At 38.8% G+C, this 27,462-nt stretch overlaps 2 protein-coding genes across 7 annotated transcripts in view; both read left to right on the forward strand.

The window, feature by feature from the left end:
* Positions 1–6,215, forward strand: part of inpp5b (inositol polyphosphate-5-phosphatase B) — a 28,530-nt gene extending 22,315 nt beyond the window's left edge. For all 3 annotated transcript variants that reach the window (XM_037784992.1, XM_037784993.1, XM_037784994.1), the window contains 9 exons: positions 252–387; positions 678–788; positions 1,039–1,204; positions 2,190–2,425; positions 2,596–2,703; positions 4,553–4,637; positions 4,971–5,098; positions 5,205–5,316; positions 5,744–6,215. In XM_037784992.1, coding sequence (XP_037640920.1) covers positions 252–387; positions 678–788; positions 1,039–1,204; positions 2,190–2,425; positions 2,596–2,703; positions 4,553–4,637; positions 4,971–5,098; positions 5,205–5,316; positions 5,744–5,853 — 1,192 coding nt within the window. In that variant the 3' untranslated portion in view covers positions 5,854–6,215. The remainder of the gene's footprint in view (positions 1–251; positions 388–677; positions 789–1,038; positions 1,205–2,189; positions 2,426–2,595; positions 2,704–4,552; positions 4,638–4,970; positions 5,099–5,204; positions 5,317–5,743) is intronic.
* A 189-nt stretch (positions 6,216–6,404) lies between these two features.
* mtf1 (metal-regulatory transcription factor 1) lies at positions 6,405–27,447 on the forward strand. 4 transcript variants are annotated; one of them, XM_037785360.1, is made up of 12 exons: positions 6,405–6,508; positions 10,559–11,094; positions 16,096–16,334; positions 18,053–18,184; positions 19,325–19,398; positions 21,531–21,664; positions 22,560–22,637; positions 22,850–22,952; positions 23,036–23,703; positions 24,673–24,742; positions 26,124–26,360; positions 26,457–27,447. In XM_037785360.1, exons 2-12 carry the CDS (start codon positions 10,624–10,626, stop codon positions 26,633–26,635), a joined length of 2,385 nt encoding a protein of 794 aa, XP_037641288.1. In that variant the 5' UTR covers positions 6,405–6,508; positions 10,559–10,623; the 3' UTR covers positions 26,636–27,447. The 4 variants fall into 4 exon arrangements, with proteins under 4 accessions (XP_037641288.1, XP_037641286.1, XP_037641289.1 ...); XM_037785358.1 differs by having other exon boundaries at positions 26,124–27,447; XM_037785359.1 differs by lacking the exon at positions 6,405–6,508 and adding an exon at positions 6,690–6,868 and having other exon boundaries at positions 26,124–27,447.
* Positions 27,448–27,462: the final 15 nt, after the last annotated feature.

Here is a 27,462-nt window from a genome sequence, read left to right on the forward strand (position 1 = left end):
CCGGTGGCCTTAATAGATCAATAAAGCCACCCAGTTTTCAGGCCATTAATTAACATTATCAATAAACATGCCTTACAGTTAATGTGGCCCTAAATCGCAGGAGCAGTGTTGTGTGGCATCTTTTGCTTTTTCACCTCATTAACTTTTTGACGTATGTACAAATACACTGTAATACAGATGTAATGTATGTACAGTAAAATATGTAATAAACATATTTGAGTATTAACATCTGTTCTTTCTTCTGCATTTAGTGAAAAATGCCGCGTGCCTGCGTGGTGTGACCGCATCCTGTGGAGAGGGAAGAACATCAAGCAACAGCATTACCAGAGTCACATGGCTCTGAAGACCAGTGACCACAAACCAGTCAGTTCCCTGCTTGTCGTTGGGGTAAATAATTTAACCTTCTTCTAACTAGTTTCATTTTGTTTGAAAGAGATGTAGTGAAACATATACTGTACATACCTTTTAAAAAGTAGGGGAGGAGAGAACAGATGATACATCAATGAAAATGCATTAAGATATAACTTTATCGGTTCACTTCACATCAACAGGGTCCTTTTTTTTTTTGCCATACCACATATACTGTATATTGCAGTATTATTTAAAGGTCATATAACACAGATGTCTATGCTGCATTGTTTCTTTGCCTCTTACATCTTTCTTGTCTGTCCCTACAGATCAAGAGAGTAAATGCTGAGGCCTATAAGAAGACCTTTGAAGAGATTGTACGCGATATAGACAAAATGGAGAATGAGTGTATTCCGTCCGTAACCTTGTTCAAGCGAGAGGTAAAGTTCCCTAACACATTCAGTCCTATTACAGTGAAATGAGAGCACTAGTACCTCTCTGATACACCGTGTACAATCAATTTCCTTCTCATTATGTTCCTTTGATGAATTCAGTAAGTAAACCGCCACTAATGAAGCTGTGTATTGATCTCGGGCTGTGAGCCTAATGCACATATTTAAAGGATACATTTACATGAAATGGAGTCTAATTTTTCTATCTTGCCTCACAAACCCTTCCCTCTTCTTTCAGTTCCACTTTATGGATGTGAAATACATGCAGCACCAAGCACAGACATTGAACCTCTTCAATGACGGGCAGGTCCCGTGTCAGTTTGAGTTTATCCAGAAGCCGAACGAGCCCACGTACTGCAAGCCCTGGCTCACAGCCAACCCCCCTAAAGGCTTTATCGCTCAGGGTGAGTATCACATAAAGTCAACGTTTCATCTCCGAGTCACATATTTCATTTTGATAAAGCGTCATTGGCCTGCCTTTAGGTTTTAGAAATTGTTAAGTACACAATAGCTGCGTTTACACCAAGAAGGTCCTGGTCATTTTAGTCCCGGGTACTACTCTTCAAGAAACTAAAAGGTTCCTTCAACCCACTGATGTCTGTGTTTCCATAGCGATCTAAAGACATGCGAAGATTTGACAAGCAACATGACATGGGACGAGGGCTGCTGGTGGTCGCAGGGGTAATATCTATGGGGTAAACAAACTGCAGCCTGCAGATCGGTGTGCCCGCCCGTTTCATCTAAAAAACATGTTGAAAAATAATAAACCTTAGGTTTAGTCTCACTGCGACGACATTTACTGCTGCCTGGTATTTAGTTTACAGAGAAGCAAAATGAAACTAAAAGCTTCTGTCTCCAAAGTAAATTATCTGTTGAGTGTTTGATGGTCTCTCATTCGCAGCGTCGCCGTGCTGTCTCTCTCTCTCTTCTGCGGTTCGCCCTCTCAGCTTGTTTGCCTGATCTCTCTCTCTTTTTCTCTCTCTTTTTTAAAATGAGTCGAGAAGCAGACAGCAGAACCTAACTTTACTTTTAATGTTATCAAACAAAGAGAAATGCTCTCCCCTCATTGTAAAATGGTCCTAAATTGACACTGGAGTATAGGTAAAACCGCTGCGCTGTGTGTGTGTGTGTGTGTGTGTGTGTGTGTGTGTGTGTGTGTGTGTGTGTGTGTGTGACCAATCAGCGATGGTCATCCCTGAAAATCCCACAACAAAAGTTCCCGTACTCAGGGGGTTTGGAAAGTTAGTGCTTTACAAATCCTCAAACAGTACTACCTCAGTAAGTGATTGTAGTGACCACAGCACAGAATGACAACTCACTTGGGCAGCAGGCATCAGTTCCTGAATTATGACAGTTTCACTTTATGTGTGCATCTCTCTCAACATCTAGGTGGTTCTGTGGACATTGAGCTTGAGGTTTTTGTAAACCGCTCAACAGCAACTGAACTTAACTCTGGCAAGGAGCAGATCGAAGACATCCTGGTGCTCCACCTGGAGCGTGGAAAGGACTACTTCATCTCTGTGACAGGAAACTACCTGCCCAGCTGCTACGGCTCCTCCATCCGTTCATTGTGTCAGCTGAGGGAGCCCGTCCAGGACATGCCGCAAAAAACCCTCCGTGAAGTGGTTAGTGCTCCCATGTGCAGAGCAGGGACTATGTCCTTGAAATGCCTCTTGTTGTCTCATAGGCCACAGCATAGTAGTTTCTTTTGTACTGTTTCATATTTGAAGTTAAACACTGTTAAGTCCATTTTGACTTAACTGCTTCGCTTTTCTCCATTTGTCCTCAACATCAGGCGGAGATGTCTGGAGATGAGAATGCAACAGACACTGAAAAGCCTCTAGACATTCCTAAAGAACTCTGGATGATGGTGGATCACTTGTTCCGCAATGCACTTAAACAGGTATGAAAACGTGTTGCTGAAGCTTCTATTTTGGTGCTATAATAAAATTTAAAAAACACTATAATCCAATTTTGTATTTTTGAGGCAGTTTTCTTGTTTGCAGGTTCATATCCTCAAAGTGAATTATATAACTCTTGGCCTCCTTCCAAGCTTTTTGTGTCTTTTGTATAAAGGACAAATAAATGAAAGTTACTGCATGCCACAAGTATTGAGCAAAATAAAAAGTTTCAATGTTCTTGAGTCTACAAAGACAGTGGTATGACTCAATAGTTGTGCGTAAGACAAACAGTGTTGGGTATGCACATCCAAAAAACTTCTACAGTTGCCTGTACTATGAAGCAGGATTTGGGGTAAACAAGGTAACTTCAGGGTTAACCCTGGGTTTTCTGTCCTACGACGGTGGTTCACTTCTTACCGGGGTAGATTCAATTTGATTTGTATAGCCCAAAACCACAAATCACAAATTTGCCTCAGGGGACTTTATAATCTGTACAGGATACGACACCCTCTGTCCTTTACAGTGCAACCCTCAACCCCCCCCCCCCACAAAAAAAAAGAGGAAGAGCAACAGATGAGGGATCCCACTTCCAGGATTGACAGATGTGCAATAGATGTCGTGTGTACAAAGTAACAACATAATGAAAATAGATTGCCATGGTAACTGATGCTGAACACCTAACCTGCTCCGGAGCAGAGATAAGAGATCAACTCGTATAAAAGCACCGCTTACTGACCAATCAGAGCTCGGTGGGCAGATCGTATAAAAAAATCACACAAATACAAAGAAGTTCAAAGTTCAAAGAAGTCCAGCATTTGGCAGCTTCAACCGTGTTATTATTAATCTGGATTATGTTTTCAACTTGTTTGTATTTGTCTAATATTATAGTTTGCTCCTCCTTTGTTAAATGTGCCGCTCTGCTGACAGTAGACTTGTCCATGTTTGTGATTGCTTATATTCAGCAAACACCACAACAAAAAAAAAACTGATCTGCAGATCTTTGTCTTTGTCTGACTTTTACCTTTAAGTGGTTGTGCCAGCAAGCCAAGTAGCTTTGTAGAGTTAAGGCATTGATTTTGAGAAGTAAATTAATAAGGATGCACCAATTCCAAAATTATGGGCCGATACCGATGTTTGAAATACAAATTTGGACAATAGCCTATACCGATGTTTTGTTGTTGTATATTTTGTTGTTACTTATTCCCCTTTGGTGCCAGGGAAACAAAGCCATCTTCATAATAGTAAAATACCTGAATTGTCTTCACTCTTAAAGCCATTCAGCCCTTCATTCATATATTGAATGAGCACAAATTAAATCGTACAAATTTATGAAACAAGCTTTAAAATATCTTTTGTCACATGAAAGATATCTGCTCCAAAAGCCCCTTTAGCCTGTACACAACTACCTACTAAATGAGAGGAATTTGTCAACAAAAACAAAAACATTTTGTGAAACAAATTAAATGTAATTAAATCAGCAGCTAACAACACAACATTTACTCAGCACAAAATTAATGTAACACGACACACAAACCACAGCCTCTGTCATCAGTGAAAAACATCTCTTTTGCCGATAGGATGATTGCAGTCACCGAGTTGAAAATCGTCCAATACTGTTGTTTGGCCAATAAATCGGTGCATCCCTCGAAATTAATATTTACTTTTAATAATTTAAACATAGGATTGTGCTTTTAATTTTAGTTAAATCCATTGCAACTCCGCTACGCCTCAAACCAAAAAAGCATTTTATTCAGCCCACGTGAACCTGTTTGTGATATAACTCATTGTCACCATTAATAACTGTGTTTTTTTAAAGAAACAAATATTTAATATTTACTGTCCTATTTGCAGGAAGACATATTTCAGCAACCTGGGCTCCGGAGTGAATTTGCAGAAATAAGGGATTGCCTTGACACTGGCATTCCAGATTCTCTTCGTATCCTTCAACACTATTGTCATCATAACCATCAGTGTGGAAAAAATGTTTATCTTTATAGAATATTTGAAAAGTAACGCAGGGTAGACCATACATATTTGTTTACATACATTTTGTTGTTTTGACAACAGCCTTTTATATATATATTCCCCTTTCCCCCAGTTAATTTTAGGTGCAATATGCAGAAATACTGAGGTAATGGAACAAAAATGTGATGTGTCTGATGGTTAACCTGTTCCTTTGAATTAATCTGGGGGATTACTAGTGTATTAGATTCTTATTTTGCAACTACTACATTTAGCATTATATCCTTGACTCTGTATTGACCTGCAGCGGGCAGTAACCACTCAGTGGCAGAGGCGTTGCTTCTCTTCCTAGACGCCCTCCCAGAGCCTGTGGTTCCCTACTCCTTTTACCAGCAGTGCCTAGAAAACTGCTCCAATGCCAGTCAGTGTGAGAAAGTGAGTGAGACAGCCTGATCACCATTATCTATTCCAAGATGTGTTAAATTATAAAAGTTAATCTCTATCTTTTATATAATATAATGTTAATGTCTTCTGTCTTCAGGTTATTTCCATGCTACCTCAGTGCCATAAAAATGTGTTCAACTATTTAGCTGCCTTCCTCCGTGAGCTGATGAAGAATTCTGCTAGCAATCGATTAGATGTCAGCATCTTGGGTAAGAAAGGGAAGCAGGTTGCACTTCAATTTCTTTAATTCATGAATGTGTTAATATTAGATGCTGCTTTGTGCTTTAGTCAGCTTGTTGAATAAGTGAAGAGAAACTACCAAATAAAGCAATAGAAAGTGAAAATGAATAAAAGTCCTGTTTAATATTCTGTTTATGACTCAAGGACTTTTGCACTTATCTCTTCAATACTTGGAAAAGAGAATGTATGCTCTCTGTATAAATAATGGTTGAATATGAACTAAATTATAGCAACAAAAGGAATTGTAGTGACATCTAATGTACATAATGATAATTACTTTAAAAAACAAAAAATAATTTCTTCTCATCTTCTCTGGAAACCCTGCTAATAAAGATATAACATTACAACCCTTTGTTATACCATGCAATATAAATAATTAACTTTCTCTCTGCACAGCCACCATTTTTGCCTCCTTGCTCCTGAAGTCACCTACGAAGCAGGATCTTCTAGAAAAGAGGAAAACTCAGGAGTTCTTTCAGCACTTCCTGGCCCAAGGCTCCTCCTAGACGGAGGACTTCTCCCTCCCTCTTGTCCATCATGCTGAAGCTGAACACTAAAACCCTGTACAGTCCCAGTATTTGAAATAAACTATAATGATTTCTTATATTCTTAGATTGTCTCTTTGTTTAGATATGTAGTATAATTGCAAGTGACAGATCTTATTTGATATTACATGTTTCACACACACACAGCAATGTGGTGATCTGTTGATACAGAGTTTATTGTATATCATGGAGCATCTGTAGAGACCTAACAATTTTTAATGTATGTATATTTTATTTAAAAAGAAAAAAATAATTTGTATTTTAATGTTTCTGATCTCAACAGCATATTGTTTTTATATATATATAAAAATGTTGGAAGCAAAGTGTGTCAGTGGTGATTTTTTTACCAATCAACAAAGAAATTAAATTATTTTTTCTAATAATGTGTGTTTGTGTGAGAATACCCTTCCCTTAAAATCACATTTGGCACATAAATAAATCAATAAGAAAGAATAACATTTGATGTTTTAATCTGGCATTAAGGAATGATATTTAATTTCCCATAATTCATCACGAATGAGTGTGTGACGTTGTTTGGTATCCTAGGGAGGAGGATAGGAAGAAAAGTGCTAAACATCCAGAGCATAGTGGATATAAAAGGCATCAAACTGAACAGGTAAATATATTTTAATGTAATATCTGTGCAGACGATGAACTTAAGCTTCAGCGCAATACTGTGTGTTAGTCAGTTTATCACTTGGGTTATCATGAAACTAGTTATTTAATGCAAGAGAAGGGAAGATAGGTAGTCGACAGCTAAGCTAACTAGCTAGCTCCCTAGCTAAGTCAAATGATTGCTAGCTAGTAAATATGTGCACGTGTAGAGAAATAAGTGATAGTTGACGTTCATTTAGCTTTCAAGCAACATACTAAAAATGTTTGCTGTTATGTTGACTGTGAAATCAAGTCGCTAAGAAGTGCTTCTAATGGATGTGTGTTTGTAGCATGAGGCTAGCTGTGAGGCTAGCAACATCAGGTCAGTATCAAGCAGCGGGTTTGTTAACTGCTCACAGTGTAAAAGGCTGACAACAACATCTCACTACTTTACATATTAAAGTTATTACTGTGTATTGTCAGTCTAAAGGGGTTAAACTCGGTTGTGTTCATGTAATCAGGCCACTCTTGTGTTTATTATACATGTTAGCTAGCAATGTAATGCAAAAGTAAACTGTCATTGTCCTGTGTGACATGTTTTATACATAATGTGTTATAAAACGCAGTATGGGGGGGATTTTAATCGATTAATCAATAATGTGAGTTAACATTTAGCTGATTTTAGCAGCTGCTGTTCTCGTGACTTCTATCATTGAAATCAGAAAGTTCTAGATGAACTGTGAGGTCTCTTAGTGTCCCCTGAAGAGGGATTTGTTTTATTGACAGACGTGATTACATTAACATTAAATATAATCAAAGCCCCAAATCTAGACATAGAACAAACACATTTGAGGCTTGTTGGTAATTGTTCTGTCAAAACAGGCCTTCATGATGCCAGTGCTCTCTAGGAGTGTATTATTAGGTGTTATGATGAACCTAAACCTATTTAATGTCCAAGCTGAGCTCTTTTTATTTTGAATTGAACTCATCTTGGTCCACTGCTACCAGTAGATCTGCTGCTATGTTAAGGTACTGTCAGTCCAAACCTCTCATACAGGATAGCATTACTGGGAAGCAGCATTCAAGCTTTTTACATCACATATCTGGAACTAACTCCCAGAAAACATGAGGTTTTGAAATCAGAAAAGTTCTAGATGAACTGTGAGGTCTTGGTAACGTTAGTGTCCCCTGAACAGGGATTTTTTTTTGATTGACACACTGATGTAATAACATTTCATATAATGAAAGCCCAGCTCTAGACATATAGCACAAACACATTTGAGGCTAACCAGTTGTTGGTAAGTGTTCTGTCAAAACAGGCCCTTCACCATGCAGTGCTCTCTAGTAGGTGTTATGATAAACCTAAACCTGTTATTTAATGTCCAAGCTGAGCTCTTTTAAGAAAGGCAATATGGCTCTTTAGTTTGAATTGAACATATCTGGTCCACTGCTACCGGTAGATCTGCTGACTGTCAGTCCAAACCTCTCAGATCATACAGGATAGCATTACTGAGAAGCAGCATTCAGTCTTTTTTACATCACATATCTGGAACTAACTCCCAGAAAACATGAGGTTTGCTCCAGTTCTTTTAAATTTAGACATTTCTGTTTGGCACTGCCTTTTATTGAGTTAAACTCAGGACTATTTATTCATATCCTGCAATCAGAAAGTTCTAGATTAACAGTGATGTCTCGTAGTGTCTCCTGAACAGGGATTTTTTTTTGATTGACACTGATATATTTACATTAGCATTAAATATAATCAAAGCCCCAAATCTAGACATAGAACAAACACATTTGAGGCTAACCAGTTTGTTGGTAATTGTTCTGTCAATACAGGCCTTCACGATGCAGTGCTCTCTAGGAGTGTATTAGTTGTTATGATAAACCTGTTATTTAATGTCTGAGCTCTTTCAACAAGGCAATATGGCTCTTTTTATTTTTAATTGAACTCATCTTGGTCCACTGCTACCAGTAGATCTGCTGCTATGTTAAGGTACTGTCAGTCCAAACCTCTCTGATCCTTCAGGATATAGCATTACTGGGAAGCAGCATTCAGTCTTTTCACATCACATATCTGGAACTAACTCCCAGAAAACATGAGGTTTGCTCCAATTCTCTTTTATTAAGTTAAACTCAGGACAATTTATTCATATCCTGTACTTCACTCTAATTGCACAGTGATTTTCGTGATTACATTAACATTAAATATAATCAAAGCCCAGCTCTAGACATATAGCACAAACACATTTGAGGCTAACCAGTTGTTGGTAATTGTTCTGTCAAAACAGGCCCTTCACGATGCAGTGCTCTCTAGGAGTGTATTAGGTGTTATGATTAACCTAAACCTGTTATTTAATGTCCAAGCTGAGCTCTTTTAACAAAGGCTCTTTATTCTGAATTGAACTCATCTTGGTCCACTGCTACCGGTAGATCTGCTGCTATGTTAGAGACTGTCATTCCAATCCTCTCTGATCATTCAGGATAGCATTACTGAGAAGCAGCATTCAGTCTTTTTACATCACATATCTGGAACTAACTCCCAGAAAACATGAGGTTTGCTCCAATTCTCTTTTAAATTTAGACAATTCTGTTTGGCACTGCCTTTTATTAAGTTAAACTCATTACTATTTATTCATATCCTGCACGTCACTCTAATTGAACAATGATTTTCATTCCCCTTGTTTATCTATTTTATATGATTTTAGCTTAAGTCTATCTTCTACTTTATTTTACTCGTTTTAAACCCCGATATGTGTCTTTTTCATGACATATTGTGTTTCTTATTAACCTTCTGAAACCGACTTTACTGTCTTTCAGAGGCTTCAGTTCTAGAGCTAGCATGAAGATACTGATCTCATATGAAACTAGAAGAATTAAGGATTTGATACCAACCATGTCATGCTATAGCTTGTCGGGAAAGAGGCGAAATAACGCTCCAAATTTGGGCAACTTTTTGGCGAAGAAAAACTGGCATGGCCATTTTCAAAGGGGTCCCTTGACCTCTGACCTCAAGATATTTTAACAAAAAAGGGTTCTATGGGTACCCACGAGTCTCCCCTTTACAGACATGCCCACTTTACAATAATCAAATGCAGTTTTGGGCAAAAACCATGCCGTTTTTTGCATGCAGTATAAATGTGTTATTTTCGCCTATTCTAGAAACGATGTGTTTGAATATTTCTGCATACTGGGGTCCCTAAACAGTCTTGGAATTGCATAAATTGGGTATCGCTGCAAAGCTGAGACTCTTGTGGATCCATTGAGCCCAATTGTATTCATGTGTGATGATGTTAGTCCCCATAGTAGCCATTTCATTGTAGTGAGACCATTTCTTAAAATTTGACATCACTGCATAAAATGACCTGTGGTGACCTCTAGGATAATCACAGGTAATCACAACCAAAAACTAGAGACCTAGGGCATTCAGAGGATGAATGTTTTCTTGGTATTTTGACAATAAGGGGGTTTCTGAGCAGCTTCCATAACAGAAGTGCTCGGCATTTAATCGTCGAAAAATGCAATTGCAGAAATCTCAAAACGTCAAAAGCTTTTGAAGCCAAATCACATCATGGCTTTTTCTATGGTGTTCCTCGAGGTATTGGTGTCATAATGTGGTATTTGGAGATTTTATTGATCATTTTTATCAATTCTCGATTGGTAAAAATATTGTTAAATTTAGCACCAAATCTGTGTAACAAATGGTATCAACTAAAAAAATTATTCAACAACATAATAGAGCATGGGAATAGCAATCATATACTTTGATCATAATGTTCTAAGCTCTTATGCACTTTCACAATTTAATTAATTCATGTTTATTTCTGATTATGATTAGAAACAACTTGACACAGTGCTGAGCTGCATTTCAAATTAATCTTCAGGTTCCCAGCTTTCAGATGATGTACACCACTTTTATATGACATCTACCGTTGACCTGCTATCTCCCCCTAAATACTCCCCTTAAAAAGACAAAACGGGTCTATTGTGGGTCTCAATTTTATGTCTCATGTAAAGCTCTTTGAATTGCCTAATTTGTATATATTAATAATTTTGTAATTTTATATTTCAGGCTGTATTGTTTAACAGTGTGAGTGTGCAGTCCTCCCTGCCAAGGAAGGAGAGGCACCAGGGACCATGAGTGAGCATGGCCCTCATACAGAGGCGCAGATGTACTTTGAGGTGGAGGTGGATCCGCTGGGGCGGGACGACGACGAAGAGGAAGACAAGATCCCATTCGACAAAGATGATGACGACCTGATCGCTGAACCTTCATCGTCCTCTGGTCGGGTTTACGACCGCACCACGGTACTCATTGAGCGGGACCCTATTCGGCTAGATGAGGAGGGCGAAGAGGAGGGCCACTGTGGAGGAGACGATGATGGGGTCACTTTCCTAACTGAAGGGGAAGGTGATGGAGATGAGGAGGATGGCTCTCTGGCCTTTATGTCAGACCCTGATGGCATGTCACAGGGTTATGTGCACCACACCATTTCTCCAGACCAGATCCAGTTCACAATAAATCCAGGCTCCACCCGCATGCCACGCAACATAGAGGGGGCCACCCTCACCCTGCACTCCGAGTGCCCAGAGACCAAGATGAGAGAGGTAAGCCTAAATACATGCCTCTCCTCCAAATGTAAAGGATATACAGCAGCTACATTTCAATGAAATGTGTATATGCTTGTTGGATGACCAAGGGCATCTCTTTTGTCGAGTTCTCAAAAAGATATCTTTTACTTTGAATGTTTAGTGTCAACACAGGTGCACAATGATTTCAGAGATTTGATTTTTGTATCAAAGGTGTTGTGCTTCTTTTCAGTAACCTGTGGTGTAAATAAATGTTCACACCAGTAACGACACAGATGAGGTTAGATTGTGATTACTAGAAGGCTGTCGGCTATTACTGCTGAAGAATGCTTGGTTTTGTTTGGTTAGTGCTGAAGTAATTGCTTGGTTTGGCTCATGGTGGCTCTTCCAGTCATTCCTGCTAATTGGTTTAAAGATTAATCTAACATGTCTAATGGCCTTACAAACTGTGAGATGCATAATGTAACAATATAGCAAGTGTTATTATTGACATGCTTTTCCTTGGTGAAATGCAAAGTACAATTGCAAATATGTTAACATGCTGTAAGGTCCACAACTCACTCTGCCTCCTTTCTGTATTCATGTCGTGAATTTGCCTTATATTGACACCTATCCCAGCCTAATTAGTGGAAGTAGACTGTAAAACCATCTTGCAGCATGTGTGCACTGGTAACGCAGGTCCTTGATGAATAAGAGGTACGGTGCTGAAGGACTGCAGGGAACAACTCAGTCCTGTGTTTAGTCAGTTGTTTCAAATGTCAGATGATGCACACTATATGCCTATTAAGGAAATGCCACATACAGTTCTTGTGCCAAACACACCGAAACAAGAGGTTGTTAATTATTGACCAGTTGCCTCAGCGTCTATTATAATGAAGCGTCTTGAGAGGATTGTAATAAATCCGGTTCCTCGTGGAGTTTCAAATACATTTGACCCATTACAGTTTGTATAGGAGGGACGGAAGCATAGGGGATGATATTTTGGACATCCTGCATAACATTTACTGTCATCTTTATAGACCCAAGCCATATGACCATGTTCTTTTTGTTTGTTGTCAATATGTGGTTAATGTAGGGCTGTCAAAGTTAAAGCAATAATAATGCTGCAACTTGCAATTTTTTATCACCTCTTAAAAATCCGACGGGCCGCTGTCGGGCCCAGCCGCTATTCAACCTTTCGGAGGGTGCAGCAGGCTTAGTTTTAAAGGTAGAGTGAAGATACTGGAATGATATGAAACTAGAAAACATTGATACCAACCATGTCACACTAGCTTGCCACGATCTAAATAATGCTCCAAACTTGCGCTAAATTTTGGCAAGGAAAAGCTGGCATGGCCATTTTCAAAGGGGTCCCTTGACCTCTGACCTCAAGATATGTGAATGAAAATGGGTTCTATGGGTAAACCCACGAGTCTTTCCTTTACAGACATGCCCACTTTATGATAATCACATGCAGTTAGGGGCAAGTCATAGTCAAATCAGCAAACTGACACACTGACAGCTGTTGTTGCCTGTTGGGCTGCAGTTTGCCATGTTATGATTTAAGCATATTTGTTATGCTAATGCAGTACCTGTGAGGGTTTTTGGACACATTTGTCATTGTTTTGTGTTAATTAATTTCCAATAATAAATATATACATACATTTGCATAAAGCAAGCATATTTGTCCACTCCCATGTTGATAAAAGTATTAAATACTTGCCAAATCTCTATTTAAGGTACATTTTGAACGGACACAAAATGTTTGACTAATTTGTGATTAATCACGATTTAAGTATGGCCAATCAATCAAGCAATAAAATATTTTAATGGATTAACAGCCCTAGTTTAATACTGTAAGACTATATTTTAATGAAGATACTTCTACAGCTAGATGTGAACAATAGCATCCTTAGATGTGTGGAGTGCTGCAGTGTATTTCCCTAATGTTATTATTAGGAGGCCTCACAAGGGAGCACTTTCTCTCCAGTGCTGTTTTTAATCTGGAATTTTCTGATGACATAGCCAATGTTGGTATGATCAATGAAGATGAGACCAAGTATTGTGGAGGGCTGTTTGTTAGTTGGTATCAGCCCAGTTTTTGACACTGAGAAAAAAAATCTTGGAATTTTGTAAACACTAAGAAAATTGTTTTATTTTAATTTTAGACCGCAATCACCGCAATAGACTGCAATCACCAGGAGTCATTTTGTCATGTCATTGTGACTGTGAATGAATACACATTTCTCTGGGCAGTAATAGAAACATACTGGTTCTCGTTTACTGTGAATTTATGAAGTTTGTGGTACTTGTTCTTGTCTGCAAGTAAGAAGAAACTGCACAAATAGTTAATATTTCTTGCAACAACGAAATGGTGCAACACTGTTCTGATGGTTCTGAGTCACAAGGAAATGGCAGAGAATTCTTGGTTATGTATCATATCCCCTTTTTAGTGAAAATAATTTCCTAACATGAGGTTGAGGGTACAGGCCAGGGTGCTGTCTTTGTGAAGTAGCGTGCCTGTAAGGTTTTTTAAAGCTAAAGCAAAAGCAAAAGCATAATATCACTAAACAAACAAAATATGATGCAGTGTGTGTGGCGGTTGGCCAGTATTTGTGGGTGTTACTGCTGTACGCCGAGCACAGTGTTTGTTTAATCTGTATGTAATGTTGGATTGTCTTGATCACCGCCATTGTCCTTGCATTGTTGGTGGGTTTTTTATCTGTATTGTTATCTTTGCCAATGTCATTGTTATGACGTTATGCTTGATTTGCTGTGTCATTGTTATGATGATTGCCACAAGCACAGAATAAATTTCCAAGAGGACAATAAACTTACTTATCCCTAAACTGAAGTCCACACGGCAAAAAGTGGAAGCAACCTCTAACAAAATGAAGCTCCATCTTGCTTCTTTGTCAAATATTTTTTTGATTTAGCAGATCAAACTGTACGTCTTTTCAATGGAGTCTTTACATTAAATCACAGTAGGTAGTGGCAGTCACATGCTGCGTTGTGATGTGGTGCAAAGTATGCTGTGTGCATTCAATTCAGTGTGTACTACACAGAAAAAAAAAAATTTTGGCCACCCTTTGAAAAACATGATGAGTAGAGAGGACCTAAGAGTGGCTATTTTCTGTGAACAACAAATAAAAGATTCCACTTCAACATGTTTCAGGGAAAAAAACGATGACAAGGAGAAACGTCAGATAAGCACTTAGTGATATTGCTGTAAATACACTCGCATAACCATTTAATTTGTAATGGAGTGGTCTTTTTGCGCTATGCATGTGGAGGACCAAAGTATACAATGCTCTCTCACAATGATCGAACTGATGGTGGAGTCACGATTGTGTGGGAGACGAGTACAGTACTGAGCTACAAGCTTTAACAGGCCTCCTACAGTGGCTTCGCATGGATGTTTGCTTCACAAATGATCCCTCCCACATCCTTGAAACCAAAATGAATGGCCTTAGATTACCCATCACTCAGATTAGTGTTTGCTAGTAAGACTGAAAGGAAATTGAATCAGCTTTCTATCACTTCCACTGTATGTACAACAGCTAAGCAGGTTTTGTCTCTTTCATGGTTTGATTAGGTGTGTTGGACAAAGTCCTCCTGAAGTAAAGCATCAAGGCTGCTAGGATGAACAACATAGGGTTTTCACTGGTGTGACAGTTATTTTCCAAACTAACAAAGGCATCACTTGCACCAAAAGAAATGTTAAACATCATGAAGAAAAATGCCTTTGCTTCTGCAAATAAATATCAACATACATTAGCACTTAACTGCTAAGTGTATTATCATTCACAGTCAGGCAGTTTTTAATATATTGTTCAAAACTTTGTTTGAATTTGACATCAGGCCTGTCATAAAAATGTCATTTAATTTTTTTGTGCTGCAATTTTTTTCCAAAACTCTTGCAAAACTAATACCTTGATCTCAAATATCTTCAGCAAAATGAAGATTACATAAACATACATTAGAGTAGAGCTGCAACAAGTAATAGATTAGTTGTCAATTATTAAATTAATCGGCAATTATTTCGATAATTGATTAATCGATTTGAGTAATTTTTTAAGAAAAAAAAGTAAAAATTGTCTGATTCCAACTTCTTAAATGTGAATATTTTCTGTTTTTTTTACTCCTCTATGACAGCAAACTGAATATATTTGAGTTGTGGACAAAACAAGACATTTGAGGACTTCATCTTGTCATTTTCTGACATTTTATAGACCAAACAACTAATCGATTAAACTAGAAAATAATTGAAAGGTTAATCAACAATGAAAATAATCGTTAGTTGCAGCCTTACTTGTGTAAAAATGACATTACAATAAAAAGTTTTCTCTCACTTTCTAATTCTCCCACTTTGCTGGCTACTCAGCATTTGGGAATTACCTGATCTATTGCAGTCGGGGGTAAACATGCAGTTTTCTATCTTGAGTCATGATAATGGGACATTTTATGGTAGGATTTTTTTTTTTTAATACAAGATCTCTAAGAGGATCGAGACAGTGAATAACAGGAATAATGTTAGCTGAGAGAGGGGGTCCTCTTGTCGAGGTGGCCCACCACAAGCTTTCTCCTCCTGACTTTGTGTTCAACACAGGATAGCATTTTTGTTGAGGAAGAGAATGAACTGCTTTTATTCACATTGCCCCAGGGCTTTTGTGTGAGAAGAGAGCAGGAGACTGCCACACTGCAGTGCAGATTGGTGCTGTGAAACAGAATTGGATGGGATTTATTGCATGGGGGGTTAATCATCATCGCTGTCCTTTGTGCTCACCCGCTTCATGTGCTGATGGTTGGCTGAGTCATTGAGTTCAGGTCCCGTCTGAAAGGTCACACTGAGTCAGACTGTCACTTCATCGTATGACTAGGCTGGTTATTACTGAGAATTAGCAAATTACTTTTTCACTGGCTTTTTTGAAATACAGATTTAAGACTATTTAAGTGATTTTTAAGAGAGGTGATGTTATCTGTTTCTTTAGTTTCAGGTTGATAAGCGCTGATGTCCTCCTCCTCTTCTTCCTCTATCAGGTGAAGCGCTACCAGTGCATGTTTGAAGGCTGTACCAGGACGTACAGCACGGCGGGAAACCTGCGAACACACCAGAAGACACACCGGGGCGAGTACACGTTCGTGTGTAATCAACAGGGCTGTGGAAAGGCCTTCCTCACCTCCTACAGCCTCAAGATCCATGTCCGTGTTCACACCAAGGAGAAGCCGTTTGAGTGTGATGTGCAAGGCTGTGAGAAGGCCTTTAACACGTTATACAGGTAAGCCTTTACACAGCTTTGTTGTGTTTTATTTCTCCTCATGGGTGCTGTTCAGATCATTATCACCACTGTAGGTTCTGATAGCGGTGTCTAGAAATTGTAGTTTAAGTAATAAACATTGGATTGTGTCATAAAGTCAATTGTTAGGCAGTTCCTGCCATAAAGTAGATCAGCGGTTCTGAGGTTGTCAAAATTAGATCTGCACATGTATAACTATAATCATAATAACACACTTACTGGACAATTTATACAAAAGTCTGTATATAAAACTATTTAAAAAGATATATTTTTTTGCTAAACCCGGTGTTTCTACACAGTTGCGGATAAAGATCAGGCTAATATTATTAGTATTATACTATTTGTAGATGTAGATTCTAGTGATGGCTGCGTAGGATTGTTTCCGACTCCTGTGATCCCAACATGTCCAATAACTCCAGAGTGTCCAAAAGTCAAAATTTATTGGGAAAAGATAGATGTAAACATTTCCAACATTCACGTTTTTATCTAATGAAATATCCATATTTGTTTGCGTTTAGCTTGACGAGTGATATTCATTAAATAAGGTTGATTTAATAAAAAAAGACTAACTCATTTAATACACCAAAACACCTTATTCAAATGAGGGATTTGTTCGAGGATTTGTAAATTTTGGGTGATGATGCCAGAAAATATGGGCAGGGGGGGCTCAGCTTTTCTTAGATACAAGCAGGGGGGGCTTCCAGAAAAATAGGTTGGGAACCACTGAATTAGATGGCCTTACTAGTGTTGTCAAATACTGTCATGTCAAATTTTTGTTCAAATAATACAATATGAGATGGACACAATGAGTAATTTATTATAATTAAAATGTATAATTTTCTTAGCTTTTATATAGTGGTGTGCTGTGTGTTGGCAATTCTTCAGCACAAAAATACATAATGTAAAGCAATCGAAACAATCCGTAAAAGGAACAAAACCATGAAAAAGCAGAACATTGTCACCTCAGGGTGCTCTGGCCTGCATGTTCTCTCTTTCTAATCGCTAGCTTATCCCTAATTACCAATTCTCCCTAAATGAAAATATCCTCCTATAATCCTGAAGTTTTCAGTTTCCGTTGCAATTTTGGTCAATTTGGTCATTAAAGATGTTGCTTATTGTATTTTAAAATTAGGTAAATCTGCCATCTGAAATGTTTTTTGTCTGTCTGAAATGAGAGTGATACTGCAGATGAATATCTATTTTTGACAACACCAGACTCGATTAAAGTTTTAGTCTATTTTGACCAGTGCCGGGCATTTTCTTCATTTGTAGCGTTTTCACTGTTCAGATGTTGCTGTGTTTTGCTGTGATCTCAAGCAGTCCACATCCGAGCCCTCTGGTCTGTATTGGTTCGGTTGCTATGACAACCTGTTTGTAGCTTGGTGGAGCTGTGCCACTGCCATTAGTTGCCTGTCAGAGGCTGGTACGCAGGGCAGCCAACCAATGCCACACATGGGTGGACTCTCCTTTTAATAACATTGCATTCCTCTCCCCATCTTCCATGACACCCAGATTTCTCTCGTTTTCTGTCTAGATTCTGTTATCTGACTCTACTCTCTTGTTCATAATGCTTTTTAGACATTCTTTAAGAAAGTGCAACAGGAATCAACACATGCCGTTTAATGCCACTGTGCTTAGTTTGTTTCTCTCTGCATGTCTCCCGTTGTGGTTTAATGAAACACACTTCATTGTCTCTGCAGACTAAAAGCACACCAGAGACTTCACACAGGCAAGACATTCAACTGTGATTCAGAGGGATGCACAAAGTATTTTACCACACTTAGCGACCTGAGGAAGCACATTCGCACACACACTGGGGAGAAGCCATTCCGGTGAGCATTTCCATTATCACACCAGGTTTAATCCACCCCCTAGTAGAAGATAAAGGAACTGTGATGCTAATTGATACTCGCAGACAGCTCTTTTAGTCTGTTTTAATGTTTTGCTTGTCTACACCAATGAAATGTTTAGGTTTTTTTCTAGGGCTGTCAAACCATTAAAATATTTAATCGCGATTAATCACATGATTGTCCATGATTAATTGCACATTTTTTATCTGTTCAAAATGTACCTTAAAGAGAGATTCGTCAAGTATTTAATACTTTTATCAACATGGGAGTGGACAAATATGCTTGTTTTATGCAAATGTATGTATGTATGTATATATTTATTATTGGAAATCAATTAACAACACAAAACAATGACAAATATTGTCCAGAAAACCTCACAGGTACTGCATTTAGCATAAACATTTTTACAAATCATGGCAAACTCAAGCCCAACAGGCAACAACAGCTGCCAGTGTGTCAGTCTGCTGACTTGACTTGCCCCGTATTGCACGGGAATATCATAAAGTGGGCATGTCTGTAAAGGGGAGACTCGTTGGTACCCATAGAACCCATTTTCATTCTCATATCCTGAGGTCAGAGGTCAAGGGACCCCTTTGAAAATGGCCATGCCAGTTTTTCCTCGCCAAAATTTTGCGTAAGATTAGAGCTTTATTTAGCCTCCTTTGCGGCAAGCTAGTGTGACATGATTGGTACCAGTAGATTCCTTTTCTAGTTTCATATGATGACAGTATCTTCTCTGTAGCTTTAAAACTGAGCCTGCTACAGCCTCCGAACGATCGATTGCGTTAAAGAAATTAGCGGCGTTAAAACGAGTTTGCGTTAGCGTGTTATCGCGATAACTTTGACAGCCCTAGTTTCTTCATATTCAAATTTGTTATGTCTTTAACTCACTTTTTTGTGGGAGCTGCATTTTGGTTAAGCAGAGGCCTTTCCCATCTGCTGTGCATACAGCACCTGTGACTCATCATATACACATAGCCAACTATATATGATGATTCACAGGTGCTTGCTGTTCTAGCAGGCTTTACTGTAGATACATTATCAAATCTAGTGTCTTGAAAATTCATCCCTGTCTATTTGCATATTTCTGACAGGATTTTTTTTATCTGTCTTTGCCTTCAGGTGTGACCACGATGGCTGTGGCAAAGCCTTTGCTGCAAGTCATCACCTAAAAACACATGTACGGACGCACACAGGTACATATTACTGGTTTGTTTCATGTATCCTTGATTGTTCTAGAGAAGCTTGAACAAGGACATGTTTGTTTTTCAGCTTTGCCTGATTTGCATTTACAGTTTTACCAGTGCCTCCCACACTTAATACATTTGAATAGCCCAAACAAATAGATTTTTTCCTGCAGCCAAAAACATTTTATGTGGTTTTGTTTTTACTATGTCATCCTTTCAAAAGTCTGTAGAATTGTAGTTAAAGAAGCAGTAACTAAAGAGCCTGTGCCCACGTGTACTTGTATTGTAACTTTCCTAATCGTTGTTGGCTGTGCTCCTGGATCTGATGGATTAGAGACTTTAATATATAATAAGCTCCTCAAGTACTTATTTTCCTACTTGCTGACTTATTTAATTTGTTCTTATCTAGGCCTACATGTAAACTTCCATCTATTTGTAAAAGTGCTAAAGTTACTCCTCTTCATAAAGGAGGTGATCTTTATATATATATAGACCAGTTTCTATTGTTTGCACAACAGCTAACGTATTTAAGAAGCTAATTTCCTTCTTCTCATGACCTCAAGGCTTATTTGCTTGTTTTTAGTTGTTTTTTAGTTTATAGGTAGACTCAGTACGTTGACTTAATGTTATTTTGTTTGTTTGGTAGCATTTTTTTTTATATATATTTAATATGTTTATTGGGTTTTCTTATTTTCACAAACACAACAATAAGAATAAAAACAACAACAACAACAAACAAACAAACACTGGTACAGCTCAGATCAAAAAACATATATAGGAGGTCATAGGAAGTAGTCCATAGTGCAGGGAAGTCACAGGATATATGAGTTCATGTTCAGGAGACTCCTTGTGAGATAATGGAGGAGAGATCAGGTCCAATATAATTCAGATAGGGCTGCCAAATATTGTGGAACTGATGAACTTTGGCATGTAGAATATTTGTAAGATATTCCAAAGGGACCATCTCAAATATGACTTTTCACCAGCCTTGGACAGAGGTTTTCTTATCACTAATCCACAGGAGTAATATATTTTTTTCTAGCAGCAAATGTAAGAATGTTATATAACCTTTTGTTGGCTGCAGTAGTTATATTTGTACTTGGGATTCCTAAAATCATTCAATCAATTGGATTCATTTCTAAATCCTTATCAAATATCTTTTCCATTTCACATAATATTTCAGACCAGTACTTCTGTAATTTATGACACTACCAAAGGCAATGGGTTATGGTACCTAATTCGGGTTTACATTTGAGACACAGGTAGCATTTATTATATTTCTCATTAGTTTTGTGCAGATTACACTTTAAAATTTATTTTTGTTTAAATGTTTGTTAATTTCCATGTTTTTGCATCTTGAGGAACCCTTTCAAAACGAGATGATGGGTCTCAAGCGGTTTATCCTCAAATTAAAATTTGAAATAATAAATAAATCGGAAGTTCCCAGTTGAGCAGATGAAGCAAAGTCCTTTGCCCATATTCTTTGCCTTGCAAATTTCCCCTCTGTGGGACTAATAAAGTAATATCTTATCTTATATCTTGTTCGGGGGGGGGGGGTTCTAATATGTGGTTCCCTATATGTAGTTTTTTATGGGTGATTCTCCCAAACTAGATTGAAAGAATGTGGTAGAGCATTAGACCAACCTATCAATCTCCTAAATTGAGTCCTGTTCCAGTGAAGGAGAATATCCCTTTGGTTTTTAATGCTATGCATCCATGAGAACTTCCTGTTGGATAAAAACAAAAGGTGAAACATTAGATTCTGAGCTCAATATGCTTGCCTGTGTTTACAGTTGCGTGCATGCTAACAAATTAATCAGATATAAGTGCAATATCCAGCACTCAATATGACAGACATGAATATAGTCAATGGTTGTGTTTTTGATTTTTCGGTTTTATTGTATCATAAGTTGCAAAAGCCTCACTCTGGTGATGAAAAAGTAACCAGAAAACAGCTGTAGTTTACCTCATATTATAACACGGCATTGATATAAGGACATGTTACATTTTTAGTGTCTGCAATAGGAAATGAAATATCAGCTTTTATCTTGGCTGAAGTTAATGATTGAGCTGTAAAGATTAGCTCTTACCTGTCAGCCTCCTTCTGTATTCTTCCCTAACTGTCTCTGCTCGTTCTATAGGGGAGAAGCCATTCAACTGTCCGAGTGACGGCTGTGAGAAGGCTTTTAGCAGCCAGTACAGTTTGAAGAGTCACGTCCGGGGCCATGACAAAGGACAGCCCTTCACCGTCACCCTCACCCATCCGCTCTCTGAAGTGAGTCCCAGTACAGCAACTTCATCTCTCGATGGCACATGTTCTCCACGCACAGCGGCGCACAGCTGCGTCTCTTCTAGAGATTCGAGGTCTCGCCTATTTTTTCCATGTGCGGCGCGGTTCACAGCAAAAATAGACAGTGAAAATGATCTTTTGACAGTATATTGACATCATACCAACAACATTACTACAGTTTCAATGTCCATATCTGTAGAATATGTTACACACATGAAAAAAGTAAATATTTTATATGATATTGTGTGGCGCGGGCCTGAGAGCTACATGACACTGTGGTCCTCATAATATTCACTTAATTTAAAAACGTGTAAATTTTACGCTTGCTATATGTGTACAATGTGCCTTTTGATGTCGGGGGCATTTTCACATACACAACACCTGTGTTATGCTGTCACACACATAACATTCTACAAAATCTACATACCTGCATGATGTGGACACTTTCAAATGTCTCCAAAGACCTGAGTTAGAGGGATTCACACTACACTGCGTTAACCACAGTAAATCTGAAAGTCATTATGAAAAAGAAGTAGCTTTAGATTAACTTTCCGGCTGGATTTAGGGATTTTGGAGCTAGTGCTGCTAGCTACTTTCATTGGAAACGAGTTGGCAAAACTGGGCTGCATTTTTTGCTTGGATAATTTTTAAAAGCTAGCATACTCTTACTAGTTTCTCAAAGTAACCAACCCTAGCTTTAATTATGTCATTACCTGCTAGTTTACCTTTTGTGGTAAACTGTTTCTTTAAAGTAAAACTATTTTTACATTTACATGCTCTAGATGTTGCCTTTTGTTTCCCAGTTTCACTCCCATATCATGACGCTTGATCCAGTAGCAGTGGCAAGTTTAATCAGGTTCATTTCTTCTCTTAATTACAGGATGCAAATCACTCGCTGTGCCTCAGTGACTTGAGCCTCATCTCTACAGACTCAGAGCTACGGGAGAACATCCATAATGTAAGTCTGGCCTTTGTTTCAGATTTGTCAAACAGACAGTGGATTAAAAATGTTGAGGAGTTGTCAAGATAGTCTGTAAAGATGTCAATGAACAGGCAGGTATTTTGACACCTAAGTTTAGTTGTCACTGTAATAAGAATTTACAAGAGTTTCTGGCTGTAATACTTAGCAAAGTCATTTATTGCATTTATTAAGTTTAAATTGTATTGCAGGCTCAACATTTGGACCTTAGCAGTGTCACCCCTGTGAAAATCTTTGAGCTCATGTTCCAGAGTCCTGAAAATAGCGTCAGCCAAGATGATGCCCATCCAAACGGTCAGTATATTTCCAAATCCGTCAGCTTGAATTGCATTGAATGTTCTCATTTTCACTGATGGTAGTTGTGTTTCCTTCCTCAGAGAGCCTTGCTGAATCCTTCAGCCTAGAGACGCCTACCCATCTAGGAGACGGATCGTCTCTAATATCTTTCTCTCTCCATCCTACCTGCTCATCTTCCTGTTCCCACTCAACCGCAGCCTCGGAGGCTCCTTCCCGGCTCAGTCAGAGCTCTTCCTCTCAGGCCTCCACCTCTGTCTCTTTCACGGCTACTATCAGCTCCACGCGGCCTCCCCCTTTCATACAAGTAACCAGGCCTCAGCAGATCTCCGATGTGCCTGCCCAAGCCTCTGTCCAAGCACCAGACCATGTCGCCCCCCAGCACTTCGTGGCACTGCCACCCACATTCCTGCAGCCGGACAGTGCCACCCAGACCACTCCTCTACCACCAGACATCTCCGCTCCTCCTCCTCCAGTGACTCCAGCACTGACCACCACAGCACCAGGCGCTGCTCCTGTGTCTGTTGTTGCAGCCACCGCAACAGACGCTGCTGTGGCAGCTGGGGCTCTACCTGTGCCTTTGGCCAACAACCCTGTCCCCAACTCTGGCCCTGGTTTGGCTACCACCCCTGCCACCATCACCATAGCTCCCACCCCGAACCTGCTGCAGCCCAGCCTGGTTATGTCGGACCAGAACCTCCAGTGGATCCTCAGCAACGCTGCCAACAGCCAGCAGAACCCAGAACAAGGAGTGAGTAATGCTCCCACACAGTGTTTTACACAGAGAAATGGTGACTTCATTTGTACTAGTCTTGATTTTGTGATACATTCAAGTTTAAAAAAAACATTCCTACGTGCATGAAATTAGGAATTTCTTGCATTTTGTCTTCTAATCCTGAGTATATTCATGTGAGAGGATTAGCAAAGAACATGCCATGCACTTATGTTATTATGCAAAAACTGAAACTATACATTTAACAAATTTATATGTAAAGTAAACCAGTGTGGTTATGGCAGTGGTCAGCACTGACTCACTATTTGCAGTTAGTTTAGCAAAAGAATAGGTGTTACTTTTTATCAATACAACTTTTAAAGGTACAGTGTGTAGGATTTGGTGGCATCTAGTGATGTGGTTGCACATTGCAACCAACGGAGTACCCCTCCGCTCACTCCTCCCTTTCCAAGACCTCGGTAACGTGAAGCGCTGAGTGCAAAACCATGGTAACGCCGTTCACCTCCCTCCTTACCATTAATAACACTACTGAAATCAGACGGCGGCTGGCGGTACCACGGTTTTACACTCTGCGGCTCACGAGAACTACGGTGGCCTTCAGGTAACTTAAAAATGTGAAAGGCTCTCTCAAGAGCCAGTGTTTGGTTTGTCCGTTCTGGGCTACTGTAGAAACATGGCGGAGCAACATGGTGGACTCTGTGAAGAGGACCCACTCCCTATGTAGATATGAAGGGCTCAATCTAAGCTAACGAAAACACGACGATTCTTAGTTTCAGGTGATTATACACAAATGAAAACCATTTATGCTAATAGATCCCCTGAAATCCTACACACTGGTCCGTTAATACAACACAGATACACCTCACACATCCCTTCAATACAGTTAGAAATCTGGTGCAAATCAACCTCATAATACTCTAGCATGTCCCCAGCTGTTTTTTGTTTTTTAATCCTGCTTGAGACGTGGTGTTTAATGTTTGTTTGCAGTCCCATCAAGGAGCTCCAAAAGTGGAAAAACTTTTCTTCACTACAGCCATACCAGTAGGAGGAAACGCTGGTAAGTCAATGAGTAGTGAATTATTATATATTTTTATGTTTTGGACATTGGCCAAAAGGCTGTAATGAAATCATAAATTTGTTTTGACATCTATTGCGATACTTAGCTTTAATAGGATTCATTAAATAGTAGATGGGTGTCCAGAGAGCTCCGCTAAGATACTGTCACAGTGGTTTTATTACACAAATGCAGTTCCAAGATGCTGACAGTCAATTAAGGCACAGTGCTAGAACAGTTAAAACGGTATCCCATTAGAATATGAAATAATAAATTGACACGTAAAGGCACAGGAGCAATAACATTCAAAATATTCAGGACAAGAAGAGGACAAGTACCGTCGACTAATCAATTCATTGACCTCCTGTTTCAGTTTATTGTCCTCTTCAAAAGAGTTATGACGAAGTGTCTCTGATTGATCTTAAAAGTGAACTGCTCAAATGCTGTGGAGGAACAAGATTTAATTGTTGATGTTCTTTTGAGGAAAAAAGTTTTCCCTCCGTCACATTGGGTACTTTTTATTTGTTGACCAAGAGGTCTATCAGTACATGTTCTCTTCTCAGTCAACAACTGATGAATGACAACTCGTTACTAAGCAGTTAGTAATTTCTATACTATACTATTTATACTTCTACTACTTATATTATAGTAAACTAAAACTAAAATAAGTGGTGAAAAATATTTGTAGAAAACTGAAACTTAATAAAAACTAAATCCTTTTAGTAAAACTAAACTAAAACTATATTTCCTGGTTAAAAACTAATAAAAAACATAATAAAAATGAAGGTAAATTTGTTTCAGTTTTAGTTTTTTTTTAGCTATAATATGTCACCACTGACAAAAGGCGACAGCATGAATTTCTCTCAACTCTCATGACATTGAACCACAGAAATTGAACAAACTTGACATTCCAGAAGACGGTTTCATGCTGCAATTGCTTCACATTGGACATTAAAGTAGCACAAATACTAGACATTAAACATTATGGCCATTCCTACACAGTTCTCCAGCCACGTATTTTGTATGTATTTGTAGCTACATACTTCTGAGACATTATACCTGGCCCTAACAAAAACAAACTGCTGAACTGCAAAACTACTGAATATATAAAAACTAACCCTTTCTGAAAAACTTAAACTAAACTGAAACCAGCAAACACTTAAATCTGAAGTCTACCTAAAACTAAACTAAAATGAAATTGGAAAGTTAAAATTAAAATATAAAATTTAACTTAAAATTAAAAACTATTATAACCTTGTTTCTCACCCCTTGCAACTTTCTTTTACCTTATATATTTTCATTATCTTTTGATATGCTTTGCAGGACAATTTGGAAAGCAATTTGCACTTTTCATTGTAACTGAAATGGTGTTTTGTGTTTTCAGGCAGCTCAGTCCAACAGATCGGCCTCAGTCTGCCGGTCATCATCATCAAACAGGAGGAATCCTGCATTTGTCAGTGTGCATGCAGGGACGCTGCTAAAGACAAGATTTCAAAGAGTGCCTCCTCCACGGTTTCAGCCCCAGCACAGCCACAACCACCAGAGCCCCCTCCTTTACCAACACCACCACCACCACCACCCCCAGAGCCTCCACATCATCCAGCCACCTCATCTTCCTTATGTGAGTCTTCCTCCAAGGAGGGTGAGCTGAGGCCGGAGGCCCCCTCTTCTTCTTCTACTACTACTACTTCTTCTTCTTCTCCTTCGTCCTCCTCAGCTCAGACTTTCTCCACGATAGTGAGCAGCACTGCCACAAACCCTCCCTCGTCTGACGGGTTAGCCAACATGTATGTGTCGGACTTCCTCTCCATGCAGAGCCCTGAGACGGCCGCCAACATTGAGGCTCTGCTGCTGGTGGCTGAAGACTTCAGTATGGCCCCTGATGGCAATCCTTAGAAGAGCTGCCTTCTGAGTCTGGCACCATGTGTTCATCTTTTTGCACCCACTCATCCACAAGCATCAATTCCACCCACATCTCGAGTCATTCTCCACAGCCTCGCCTCTTCTTTCTCCCTATATAGCGTGTATATCAAACCCCCCCTGTACCTGCAGTGCAGTCTGTTCTGTATGGCATTTTGCAACATATATATATACACAAACTATGAATACTTTTTTCTGTTGAGTCACATTGCAGTAGTTGAGTTTTTAAAAACAGGATTATTTTGCTTAACGAGATTTAGCAATGTTAATGCTAATGAATGCAGGGAAAAGGCAGTAGATCCTTTTTGTTATGAACATAATCAAACTGTATATAATAACCTTCGATATCCACTCTGAATTGATCGAATGAAACAAATGAGTGTTGTCCAAGCACTGATAACTTAAGAGTTCCATTTTCCTTGAAGGTCAGACACCTTAGGAAAACAAAACTTGTCTGTATATCCTTGTACTGTACTACAGGTTCTAACAAATGCTTAAAGCTGGTATGCAACTGACCAGAATGCACTGTATATTAGAGGAATTTAATTCTAACAGGCATCGCTCCCTGTAGGAATTAGAAGGGGTTGGCTGTCATATAATATGAAGTGATTTCCTCAGTATTTTTTGTTTTCTAGGAAGACCGGTGTAGTTCAGAAAATGTGATGATTCTTTTTTTTTTACTTCTTTTTGAAAGTTATTTACTAATCGAGAAAAGAACCTGTGATCTGACCTGCCTGTCTTTAAGTGAAATTAATACATCAATAAGTTGCCTATAACTTAAAAACTAATTTAAAATTGTAAAT

This window comes from Sebastes umbrosus, chromosome 11 (genome assembly GCF_015220745.1).
Source record: "Sebastes umbrosus isolate fSebUmb1 chromosome 11, fSebUmb1.pri, whole genome shotgun sequence".
Lineage (NCBI taxonomy): Eukaryota > Metazoa > Chordata > Actinopteri > Perciformes > Sebastidae > Sebastes > Sebastes umbrosus.